At 37.4% G+C, this 13,191-nt stretch overlaps 1 protein-coding gene across 1 annotated transcript; it reads right to left on the reverse strand.

Annotated features, from left to right (window-relative positions):
• Positions 1-4,162: 4,162 nt before the first annotated feature.
• LOC143449404 (microfibril-associated glycoprotein 4-like) lies at positions 4,163-7,380 on the reverse strand. The gene is made up of 6 exons (XM_076949593.1): positions 7,064-7,380; positions 6,575-6,735; positions 5,517-5,613; positions 5,340-5,436; positions 5,065-5,199; positions 4,163-4,903 (listed from the first exon to the last, which is right to left on the reverse strand). Exons 1-6 carry the CDS (start codon positions 7,338-7,340, stop codon positions 4,717-4,719), a joined length of 954 nt encoding a protein of 317 aa, XP_076805708.1. The 5' UTR covers positions 7,341-7,380; the 3' UTR covers positions 4,163-4,716.
• Between the last annotated feature and the right edge of the window lie 5,811 nt (positions 7,381-13,191).

Consider the following 13,191-nt stretch of genomic DNA (forward strand, 5'->3'; position numbering starts at 1 on the left):
ACAGCAAATGCATTGAAACGTTGTTTTTTAAATAAAAGTAAAATACTTGACATATTTGTTATTATTGAAACGCACATACATGTTCCCAGAGTACAAGGTCAAAGGTCAATTTAGAACAAAGAAGGTCATAGCTACACAAACCTACTTATTCTGTACTAATTACATATGCATGATGTCATATATAACCTGCAGTATTATGTATGTGTTGCATATTACTTTGATGAGTGGTCTTCAGCGAATCTGACTCCTTACTCTTGTCAAAGTATAAGATAGTTTAGTAAATAGGTCTCGGTACATCTGTGCAACATGTTGCCATAAACACTAAAATTCCTTGCAAAGAAGTTTGTAACTTAACAAGCCAGATCCAAACTAAAACTGCTTGTGCTATTGTAATGTAATCAAAAACATCATCTAAACAGAACCGTTTGTTTTTGTTGTTTTGTGTCCTTAGAAAAGATGTGTATGTTATACGGTTTTAATTAGACAGAGGTGCATTTGATTACAGCAGTTACACAAAGATTTACAGAAAAAACTTTTCTAGATGTTATGCTATGTGCTTAAATGTTTCTTATAATATCGTTTATATTTCATCATTAACTGTGCGGACCGAAAATTATGATGCTAACCATTATAGTTACTGCTATAGCACAAAAAAGAACATGCTCAAATGATTAATCAACAAGGAAAAGTGGCAAAACCCAAGGGCCTAAAAAATTCAAGATATATGACCAGTAACCCCACAAAATAATTAGGTTCCAAAGTTGAGTTGAGGCAAGTTTGCAGTTTAAGAATTTCTCAAGTTTATGACGCAGTTTTTACTGAATGTGTTTTATTTCACAGATCTCAGCGCTTTGCTGTCATTTCGTAAACTGTCCTTTTTTCTCAAGGGAAAAGCGTGTGGCGATACCGCTGAGTCATCAAATGTGGAATGAATTCGAAATTACTCTTTGTTAACATCAAGCTGTGACCAGGGAGGTAAATTTGTTCACTTTGTTTTAAAAGTTTGCCGCCCATGGCTAACTGCACATTCTCTAAAGCCTTAAAAAGACTTTGTTACTGGATGCAGATAATCTGTAAAGAAAAGTGGGTACATGGCACCTGAACTTGAGAGGTTGACCCACTTCACTACAATAAGTACTTGTTGAAATGTTTATTGCGGGTGATGATATAAGAGTCTCATGAGGTCGTTGTCAACTTTTTTCACCCACAGATTTAATTGTTCACCTTGACGGCTTATTGTCTTGTGAAGATGACAACAAAGTTGTCTATCTTAACACTGAACTTCTTCAAATTGAATTCAACAATGGTTACACAAGAATGACAGCTGTATATACTGATTATATTGAAGTTTCTTTGAACAAATTCATTTTGACAAATCTTTGGCATAGCAACAGCAGTCAGATAACTGGGCCTGTGCTGACTTATATAGGCCTGTGGGGATTTCAGGATACGATTGGATATGCAATACCGTCAAAATCATTAAAATGCATTTGTTTGCAAGCGACTTTGGTTGCATAAAAATGTAACTCCATGTCAGTTGCAGTAGTAGCTTTAGGGTTAGGCGAGCAAGGCGGTCGCCTCGGACCCCCTACAAGAGGCCCACCTGTTTGTGTATACGCGCTCTAAACGAACAAACATTCAATACGAGTATCATCGTTAACTATGCGCAGTTTTTCAGGACAGGAGTCATTCATTGGTTCATGCTAATTAGCTGTATAAACTGTATTTAAAATAGGGGAAAGTTGTGTAAATCGAACATCTTTGTGAATTGGTCCCCTCCTGCTTTGAGATTACTTTCATATACCTTTTGATGCTTAAACGGTCACGTGATTTATAACATCATACCAAGACGAAAAAAGCTGTGTTCTCTGCTGGTATTAGACGCTCGATAGCAACAAACAAATGAAGGGTGTAACATCTTGAGGGCCATAGAGCAAAATTTAGGCAGCAAAAAACTGAGAAGAAATGCACAAGAAAACCTCGGACAGTTTGTTTTTTGAAAGAAAAGCAAAATTTTACGCGTTCTAGACTATTTAAATTCAGACTTTTCCGGGGGATCATGCCCTCGGACCCACTAGGATAGATTGCTGCATTTCCCCTAATTTTGGAGCCCCCAAACGTAAGTCGCACCATACTTCGCCTCAGGTTCCCCCCAAACCAAAGACCACCACTGGCCAGTTGCTTTGTTCATTTAACCTTATTTTAGGTAAAATTGTTTATTTTTTGACCCTTCACTGTTATTGTCTCGTGAAAGCAAAATACAACACGCAAAGACTTGGTAATTTTCTTAAAACTTTTTCCTGCATTCTCAGATGTTTTATTTTTGAAATGATAAACGTAAATAGACGTCATCTGCTCTGCTTATTTAACCATGACGAATAAATTGGTTTCACCAAAGCAAACGTTTTGCTTCTAAGCTCACACTTTCAATCTTTACTTATGGGTAGGCTTATACCATACAACAGGCACTCCAGCTGTCTGTATATCTGACATTTTAGGTCATTTTCACATATCACTATAATTGCCACTGTACATCGCAATAAATCATATCATTTTGTATTTACATTTTTCATTACTGTGCATTTTCTGTTATTTTTGATATGATATTGCGTATGAATGACATCACTACTGATTGACGTTTATCGGTATGTAAACAAGTAGCTTACTTTGAAAGAACATTGCAATTGCCGATTGGTTACAATGAGCACAGATATGGAGAAAGTGTTTTAACTTGGCTTCATATATATCTCAAAATATCGTATAACTCGAATCATTTTTGCCGGTTACAGCATCTCGCTTTATAAAATGCACGTATAAGCAGCTTACAATAACTCAGAATATGTGCAGCCAAGCGAAACAGTAGCATGAAATATGAATGTGTAAAATAAATAAACGCTTTATACTCTATATGCAGGTGAAATAGCCTACATCTTTTAACAAATTAAGGTGCGTGGAACCAAAGAAATCAACAGACTGACAAAAGTGCAACGAAAAATGCAACTCCACAAACAACGTAATAAAGTCTATCTTACGTGAATAAAAAAACATTAAGTTATAAAACAGATTACTGCAGCAAATAAATATTCTGCTAAATCATCAAAGATTTCTTAACTTTTAACTGCAATGTTCTGCAGTACTTCAACAATATTTTGACATAAATTAAACGATCGCTTTGCGCTTTGATTTGCGGCTGACGTTTTACTTTGTAGCGTAGTTAGTGCACCGTCGCCGCCGCCAGATAATTTGGTACACTGGCGCCGCCAGAAAATGAACCCGGGTCACATTATAGTAATAACGAGCCTGGGGTTTTATCCTCTCTGCCACCAAGCCCAACTATGTCGATGGTCACTATAGACCTCGTTAATCGCAACCTACAGTAGAAGCCGCGTCATATACTCACGGATCTCTTTGTGACCATTTGGGTGGAGCCCCATGTATTTTTGTCAAAACTCTACGTATAATATGAGCAAAGGTTGAGTGTTAGGACCAATTAATTTTTCCTTCGCATCCATAATTTTTTTGTACATTGGCGATGAGTTGTTGCTTTTGGGCGCTATCTTATTTATTTCGTGGCCGTCACATGTCAATCCTTAGAACTACTATTATGTTTTTCTGCGTGTTTCTACCTGCGTTGCTGCATGTGTAACAAATGTGGCTACAATACATTTATCCTTGTTACTATATTTAGTCTGTGTTTGAGCACTAGTTTGGATTCTCAAGTTTCTTGATCCTTTGGTGGCTAATCGTGTCGATCCAGGTCTATTGTTACGTGGCTTCGGGTAGATCGGTCCCTGTATTAATCATCTTCTATATTTACATATTTGGGTTCATATAACTCACTCGTATGTATGCTGGTCTGCTGTATAAAAACAAAACTTCGCTTATATCGTCCTCACGGTTTTGTATTTATCGGTTTATAAACCAATGTCTTGTAAAATTTAGAGCTAGAACAATTTGGTCGGCTAATATTAGCCGCTAGCGGCTAAGAGCTCTTGGCGACTAAAGATTTTGTTAGCCATTAGCCGAAAACGTACATGTAGGAGAGAATTTGGAGCAAAATTTTTGGTAATCCATTAACTCAGGAAAATTTGTTACTCTGTTAATCATTTTAATGCTTGAATATCAACTTTGTGGGCTAGCATAACATAAGTGGCTAATAAAACACTTTTCATTACATTTATCAATAATATAGCAGTTTAGCCTGCGATTAACAATGTGGCATGACAATTACCGACTATGGTAGCTAACGGCTAAAGAAGATCAGCTATATTCCCAGCCCTAGTAAAAACACCGCGAATATTTACACGTGGAACGTATGATTGAATGACGGTGTCCTGCCAAATTTGCACCGGGAATTGTGACTTAAAAATGTCGCATGACTCAGAGTTTGTCTTCCTACTAAGTTTGTAAGGTTCGTTTTGTTATTTGTAAGTTAAATTTGTAACCTTAAGTTTTACCTGAATACGACGTCAAACTCCAAGGTTTTTGAATGAAAGACTTACGCTGGGTCATGCGACATCAATACGTCACAATGCCCGGAACAAATTTGGCAAGACAACCTTATATTATATTATGACGTGCAGTTTAACGGAAGGACAGAATGTATATATTATGACGTAACAGAGGTGGTAGCTTATAGTTACAGTTTGCTGCGTTGCCGGTCTAAATACAGTTCAATGTTTACTTGGTTGGCTAAAATCAACTTGTGTATTTCATTCAGTCGCAACGAAGTTTCATTTTAGTTTCTTTAAGAGGTTCATCGTATCCCTTCCAATAATACCAAATAATTCCATGAGCTCGTCCACTTGATTGACGCATCCAGACTCCATTGAGCGCTGAATAGAGGCATGATCTAAACCACCATCCTTGACTTCCTCCATAGTGAGTTGCGCAGTTTATGTCACTAATATATTAAAACATGAAAGATTAAAATTACTTTTTTGCATCGTTTTATATTCTATCTTATACGTTATTGGAAGGATATAACTGAAAATCCTACTGAGGTTGTGGCACTTAATATTTATTAAGTTCAACATATTTGTTCCTGAACGTAAAATGACATACTTGAAGGAATCGTTGTCGCTACCTTCCGTCGAAAATGGGAGACCATTGTGATATCCTAAACTGTCTCCTGCATTTCCGCTGTATCCGGAAACACGAAGCCGATATAAATTTTTAGCAGATTTGATCGAAAACGAGCTGCAAAAACAACAACTTGCTTTAAAAGATTCGGATCCAGACAGCTAAGTTGTAATTTACTCAACAAAGTTTTACGTTGATTAATAAATGTAAGATTTTTATCATCTTTGTTATTTATGTCACAACAATCGTCTTATGACCTATAATGGGCGTGACGTTGGTTTCCATCGAAATCCCACAGCTCTATCTTGAGTCTACATCCCCTTCTACGCGTCATCTCGTGGATGTTGTCGAGTCCTGTAAGTAATGAAGCACGAATAATAAGAACAAAAAACATCAAAATAAAATGCGTTTAAGTTGAACTAACTTCCTCTTACCAAGCCAAAATTCCCCATCAATCTGGCCAAAACCGTTTGCGTAATCGTCCCATTGTCGCCCGAAATCAACACTTCCGTCAATCCGTCTTTGAAAAATCTGTTAGTAATTTGATTTCACATTTTAACACAAGTGTAACACGTTTAATTTATATGTTTAAATAATAGTTTATTACTAATAATAGTTTCTTTAGTTTATTACGTCATAATACAAGAAGCACGATAATATTTATACTTCGCTTACAATACGCAAGTTATATCTCGTTAAGTTGGAGCTCGTATTCCAGTGGTATGTTCAATTGTTCATATTTTTGCTAAAAATTTCAAGTTAAGAAAAATTTGAACTCATATTGAAGGTAGCTGTTTGCTGCAGGTGATTTGGGTGAAATAAATCAGCTTTACGTGGTGCTGGTTGAATTTCGCCCGTTTTCACTGCAAGCGACTTATGCAGTTCAATGCAATTGTTTCGCATGCTGCATAAACGAAGCGAATTAGACACAACAGTAATGTTGGCATGCAACACAGTAATTATTAGCGTACAGTAATTTTTATGCATCGTGGCATGTGACCCAATGTGGGCTTATGATCGGCTACCCACAATCGCACACGACTAACACTCCCATAGTAATCATTGTTCCATTGTTGCGGATAGTTGCATTAAAATTACAAATAGACACAGTTATATTCCATAATTTTCAATCCATTCGTTTGAGTGTGTCGGAATGTGTTTTCGAAACAACCACAAGTTAGCAAACTACCTTCATTGAAGGTTTTGGAAATAAGTTTTCAGAAAAGTGAAAACATCGCATTCAAAAAAGCGCGATGCGTGTGAAAACAAATTCATTGTCGCATGTATTTTCTTACATTCTTGCTACAATGCACATTAATCGCACACAACGCATTGCCACCTTCAAGTCTACACAATTTGATAACTATCGCTTTAATACTACACCGTAAGTGTATATACTTTTATATATACTTTTATACCTTTCAATACTACTGTAAGTTCAATATAATTTGTAAGATATTCCACTTATAACTGTGGAAAGTCTTTCACTCACCGTCCATTCATCCTCGCAGTAAACTTCAACACCACTCGTCAAAGTGTGGGGTCCGTTGCTTGATGACGTAGAACATGTCGTAATACTAGATGTTGTTGTCGTGCTAACAGTGGTAGTAGCCAAGGCCGTGCTAATGGGACGTGTAAGAAGCTCCTCGATTTCTGGAAACGATTTTTCGTTGTAAACAAGATTGAACTTTTCCAGCAATGTTCCAGGCAAAACTCGCTCGTATTAAGCAATAAACATACAATTAAACAAAACAATAAGCATATAGACCATAGCGTATGAGTGCTATATAAGTGGTTGCGCGTAGATTGTAAAGTTTCTGTTGTCAACATTCTTTTAGTTGGTTGTCAGATGCTTTTAAGATATCAAGGTCACAATAATAATTAATTGATTAACACATGAGTTTTATTGAGGAGTTCTTTATGCTCACAGGAAAAATGACGATGATTAAAATAATTAATCTATGATCAGAAATCAACTTACTTGCCAGTCTGGTTACTATGTCGGTCCCTAGCGACCCCAGAGCGCACGATTCTCCTTGCATCCCCTTCTCACCGACTCCTCCGAGCTCTCCTTTGGCTCCTGGATTCCCCTTAGCTCCCGGAAGTCCCGATTTTCCGACATCACCTTTGTCTCCTTTCAGCATGGTTGAGTTGATGACGTCATCGTTACAGACAGTGGTAAGGTCTTGACGACATTGTTGCGAGTAAGTCATCATGACGTAACAAGCCAATGATAACAGAAGAATCATTTCTCTCATGGTTGACTACGAAAATCTTCCGTTGAAGTTGATGATATGAAATCCCACCAAATCTCTGCTCTTTATATAGCCGTGTGTTGAAGGTCGTGGCTTTGAAGATGACGTAAAATGGTCTTAAAAATAAGGTCGTCAATTTCGAAAATCACGTTATCATGACGTCTTGTCCCGAACAAAATTATCTTGTTCATGAACACAAAAAGAGTAAAAAGAAAGAAAGAAAATGAGAAAGTTTAAGTCGAGAAATGTGAGAAACTGGCAGAAAACATTGGTTATATTTTTCCTGTCATACTCAAAACAGGTCCATTGACGTAATAACTTGATTGTTTTCCGGAAATATTCACAAAACACATTTCCAACAACTTTGCTTGTGACGCATGATTGCTTATCCAATCATACTCTGGCACCGGTTTTGCATTAGCACAAACTTATATGACGCAATCTAACACAATGCTGACGTTAATCGTGAACATTATGGAAAGTTGAATTGTTTTGAAATCGATAGGAATAAGTTTGATTGTTATTATCACGATTCATTATTGGCTTTTCTTGGCTACAAAAAACCACTTGAACGTAAATTAACGACATCCTTATACTTTCGTATTGTCGTGATATTGGCGAAGAAAGCATGTTTCTGCTGGTAATTGTTCTATGACTGTGCTATGATTTGTTTCAGAACATCTTATTGGTTAATTCCTTGCTAACAACACCGACACCTGTTAAACGATGCAATTTCGATTCAGTCATTTGGATTAGAAACATAAATTGTGGAAATACATCACTTAAGTTTTCACGACATCCAAATTCCTATTTGAGGCGGCAAGGGTGTGTCGGCATGCTTAGTATGTATTTTACGGGCATTTGAAGCGTGGGTTTAGGTTACATGTTCGGTCGCTTAAAACGTATGAAAAGTATTTGATTTCGGCTGATAGTGGTTTTGACTTGGGTAATTCCCCTTACCACTATCAGCCGGAATCAAATCGACATATTTTATAACAACTGTTTGTGTTAAAAATGCTGACGAGTGACGACGTCAGATTGAATGAGGTAAAACTTTACATGCAATAAAAATAAGTTTTGGACAGCGACTAATGAAATGGTTTAAATGTAACTTTCGCTCAGAATTTGAAACTTGAAAAACATCGCTTGTCGCACTTACCCCAAAAGCGCCTCGATCGCGACTTGCAACTTTGACATGCCTTTCAACTTTTATAAGGAAGGAAGATAACAAGGTAGGATAAAAAAATGTATTACTGGAATAGGTTATAATTTGACTGATTCATCAAAGGAATTAATCTTACTCCCATCCCTACCGGTCCATAACTCCTACGTTGACTTTACAGCAACCTTGATTTTCCATTTCTGTAGTTCGTATCAGTGTCTGTGACATTGTTTTTATCAATTCGATTCCGTAGATTACGGTCAGCAGATTTCAAAATTAATCACTTTTGATTTTTATTTAAAGTTTGAAGTTCAGAAGACGATCAAAAATACAAAACTGTTTAAACGTTTTGTGCAGTTATATTCACCACAAATGTAAATCGTTTGATTTTCGCGCAGAACAAGGTGCTGCCATGATGCGATCTGATGTTTAGCAAACAGTGACCGCGGGGGCGTTCCTGGGCTTCGTTACGTTTAATTTGAGGTCATTAACTGTCACTGACTCAGCATTTTTCTCACAGAACTAATTCACTGAGAAGGGTTTAAGTTTAAACTCCCAGGTGAACGTTTGAGGAGGAAAATGTAACCTCCAACAACCAGGTAACTAGAGAGCTTGCAAATTATGTTGCAGCTCTAAAGGCAATGATGAAATACATTAAGCCAGTTCAGAGTACAAGTTATGTGAACTTTTTGGAACATTATGTAGATCCTTGGCCGAAGTCCTATGAGTAGGTTTACGTCAGGGTAGAAAAACAATCAACTCTTTCAAAGTACATTGTGGCTTGCACACTGTTAAAAGTGGTTTTAAATATACAGTAGATTTCTCCATGAGACAGATGCAGCAGATTGACGAGAGAAACAAAAAATTTATAATCGACGATTGAACCTGGCCAAAGAACTTTAAACCAGGGGTTTGGAACTTGCACGTTTTGCTTATCTGGTTCTTCAATAAGCTGAAAAAAACGCCTAATCAAAAATGTAAGTAAATAAAGGAATTTTCTCAACAGAATCAACCTACTAACCCAGTTGAAATACTGTAATGCTCGTCTAAAGAAAACGCAGCAATAATTGCAGCAATTTTTAATTTTAATCTATGACTATATCACCTGATAGTTTGGAAATAATATTCATCCTTCATGTGTATTACCTTATGGAAGGGCGCTGATTCACAAAGCAAATGCATTGAAACGCTGTTTTTTAAACAAAAGTCAAATACTTGACAGATTTGCTATTATTAGAGCATGCATACACGCTAACAGAGTACAAGGTCAACGAAAAAACGACAACATACTTGGACATAATCTGCAGCTCGCCGACAGGAAACAATCAAATTTTTGAACCCAGCAAACTGTTTCCACAATCCTAAACGACGACAACAGGCCCACAGAATTTGAAGTAATGATAATATGAAGTATTGATTATGCTATAGCAGGGCGTATAAACTTTATATTAGCACGTTATTATAAACCGATTCTATCAATCTTAGTTTGTATTATTTCTACAAAACTTACACGAAATCGAATGGTTTCATAAACACTACATTGTGTACTTTTTAAGAACCGCACTCATTACTTTGATCAATAATCATTAATCACTCATGCGCGACGCGATATGTTTTCCATGATTTCATCAAATTCTTTAATTTTCGTTTTTATATTTTATTACTGTATACATTGTATAGTAGCTTTCTTCTACTTTTTAATTCACATAATAATTAACCAAACCTTTATTTATTTGTCATTACTGTTGACAAGTGATTATAAAATAAGCCTACCATGTATCTAATAAGTTGACTTGATTGTTGTTTTTCCAAATTTTAATTGTGATACTCTTACAATTTCTAACGCATATTGCTTACGGAAAGATTTTTACAACATTAACTTATTATGTTGTACTTCTTAGATACCAGAATGGTTGCATTCGGCATTTCTTGTCGTCATGTCGCCAACACAGAGTCATGGTTCACTGGTATCCCTATAATAAGATTTATCAGTCTTGAAACAGTGGACGCTTTTCTAGGCGCAGCCGCCGTCGCCAGCAAACATGCTTCTGATTCACAGTTGTCTGGTCCATAAAACCGTTTGCAGTGGAGTTAGCAGCAAAACATCCGCTCTGAGACGATCTTAGAGCTGTTGGGTAAGACTCAGCCAGAACTGGGCTTTTCCGGCATTGGTAGAAACTACATGGATCTATTTTATATGTTTCAGGGCGATCCAGATCTGTTCAACCACGCCGCGGGTTCCACACTGAGCTTTCTGGTCACGACGTATAGTTTACATTTCATCATTAATCCTGCAGACCGAAATTAACGATGCTAATCAGTATAGTTACTGCTGTAGCACAATAAAGAACATGCTCAAACGATTAATTAACAGCAAACCCACAAGATAATTAAGTTCCCAAGTTGAGTTGGAGTAAGTTTAAGAATTTTTCATATTTATGCCACCGGTTTTACTGAATGTATTTTGTTTCACAGATTCCAGTCTTAGCGCTTCGCTGTCATTTCGTAAGTTGTCGCTTTTTTCTCACGGGTAGCGCGTGTGGCGATACCGCTGAGTTATGTGGAATGAAATCGAAATTAGTCTTTGTCAACATCAAATGACCAGCGCGGTAAATTTGTGAAGTTTTGTGTCAAACGTCTGTCGCCCATGGGTAACTGCACATTCCCTGAATCCAGGGAAAGTGTTTGTTACTGGATGCAGAAAATCATGCCTAGGAAAAGAGATGGTATTTATGGTCCGAGACTGCTTATTCGACGGGATCCGCTTAGATCACAGCTGACCACCTGATGTCTGATAGACGTCCGGCTATCTGCCACCTGCTTGGTGGCTACAGCAAGCAGAGCCGAAGTATATCGACAGTTATTATAGATGGCCAATGATGATTAGATGATTATTTTGCCAATTTTTGTCTTCAAGACCGGAACTGAGTGGCTGAATTTAGGCGCCATTTTTTTATAATTTCATGGCCGTTTTTTCTGCCCGTGTGTTGCATGTCGTTTGCGTGCTTGCTTTATGCTATGTTAATTGGCGTTAACCTGCATCACAGTTTAGTTTCTTGTGACGTCACCGTTGATTGATGAACTTGGCATAAAGCAAGCAGCTTATGTGCAAATGATCAAAACAGAATTTTACACTACAAAGTATCAGAAAAGACTCAATCAATCATTTTATTTTTCGTCATTGGCGCGGTGGGGACGAAAAAATAGTGCTAGTTGCTAATAGCATGCGTTAATGCACGGAAATAAGCGACAAAGCCAAGAAGGCTGAAAACCTGCAGGAAAATAATGGAAGTGTCAACTTGCTGATGACAACTATAAGCACGGCCACTAAACACAGAAATATAGAAGCGAAAAGTTCCACATTTAAAGCCAGGTTATCCAGATGACAGCAGACGAGTAGGTGGTGTGTTCAAGCAACAGATTGCTGATCCTTTATAGTACCAATGCTGTACATCAGTGGACGGGAAAATAAAACCCACCGTAAAAGAAACCCCATCCCAGGCGAAAACCCGGTTTCTTGTGGCCATATATGGTAATAATGTTGGGCGTTGGTGTCGAGCCTAAGATTGTACAGCACAATTGCACACCGATGATGATCTCTGAATAGAGGTGATGACGTTGCTACTCGCTGCATGATGGAATCTTCTTTGTCAGACACATCGACGATGATGTATCAGAAACAGATGTCATAACGTTGTCGTTAATTAGGAGGTGGTATTGATGAAAAACATTTTATCTGAAACCGATTGATCAAACGGTGTTGCAGAATCATTTTTCAATCGAATGACCGGATCTGCAAACTGCAATCTAGGAAAATAAAAAAGCCACCAGTAATTATTACAATAAATGTATCTTGGACTCTATTTTTATTTCGTTTTTTTTCATCATATAACAATTAATCTCAAAGTGCTTGTCAGGCAAAGTAACCACGCAGCACGCACATGCTGGATGCTTATTGCCTTATGGTTAAACTTTGACAACTACAATTTAGTGGCAGATGGAGCTTGTGCAGATAAACAAATACTTTCAAAGCGTTGAGAAAATTACAACAACAAAAAATAAATGGTAGGCTTGTAAGCCATATCATAAAGGCAGTATATAAATAATATTCTAACTTGCATATAACGGTAAATGACCTTTGTTATTAGATGGCTGGAGTGCATTCCTGAGTGTGTTCCAACATCAGAAGAATGGAATGCTGTCTCCGATTCAACTGCAACCACGATCTGCTGCTTCCTTCATGTTTTCAACAATAAGAGAGAATTCGGGTCCGTGCAGACTGGCCGATTTCCCTTGCTGTCCACTTCTTGGGCAAAAGTTTGAAAATTTTCCCGAAAGATCAATTGAAGACCATTTAGTAGGAGTAGATACATAGTTTAGAATTAGGGGTGTACACTTTTGTACACTTGAAATTTGATCAACTTTTAGAGATGTGACTGTTTATTATTTAGCAACAATTTCTCACCAATCTCTGCAGGTTTCTATCCCATACGTCATACCGTACAGGACGCAAATCACAGTCGACGTGATCATAACCGCAACGATATAAAACCAGGCGACGTAGATGGAAGAGTGAACAATAGCAAGGGGATCCGGCGTGTTAGGATCAATTTCCAAGATTGTGAATTCTTGTTGCGCTTCAGCAGCAGACAATGGCGGCCTGGACATAAACAATTTTATTTCACAAACAAA

The sequence above is a fragment of the Clavelina lepadiformis genome, chromosome 3, assembly GCF_947623445.1.
Source record: "Clavelina lepadiformis chromosome 3, kaClaLepa1.1, whole genome shotgun sequence".
Taxonomy (NCBI): domain Eukaryota; kingdom Metazoa; phylum Chordata; class Ascidiacea; order Aplousobranchia; family Clavelinidae; genus Clavelina; species Clavelina lepadiformis.

Excerpts from the sequence above, each read along its gene's own strand:
- LOC143449404 (XM_076949593.1), bottom strand. The coding sequence starts at position 7,340 with ATGAGAGAAATGATTCTTCTGTTATCATTGGCTTGTTACGTCATGATG. Across the intron at positions 6,736-7,063 it reads CATAGTAACCAGACTGGCAA|AAATCGAGGAGCTTCTTACA; the intron begins GTAAGTTGATTT and ends AATCGTTTCCAG. Across the intron at positions 4,904-5,064 it reads AGCGACAACGATTCCTTCAA|TGACATAAACTGCGCAACTC; the intron begins GTATGTCATTTT and ends TTAATATATTAG.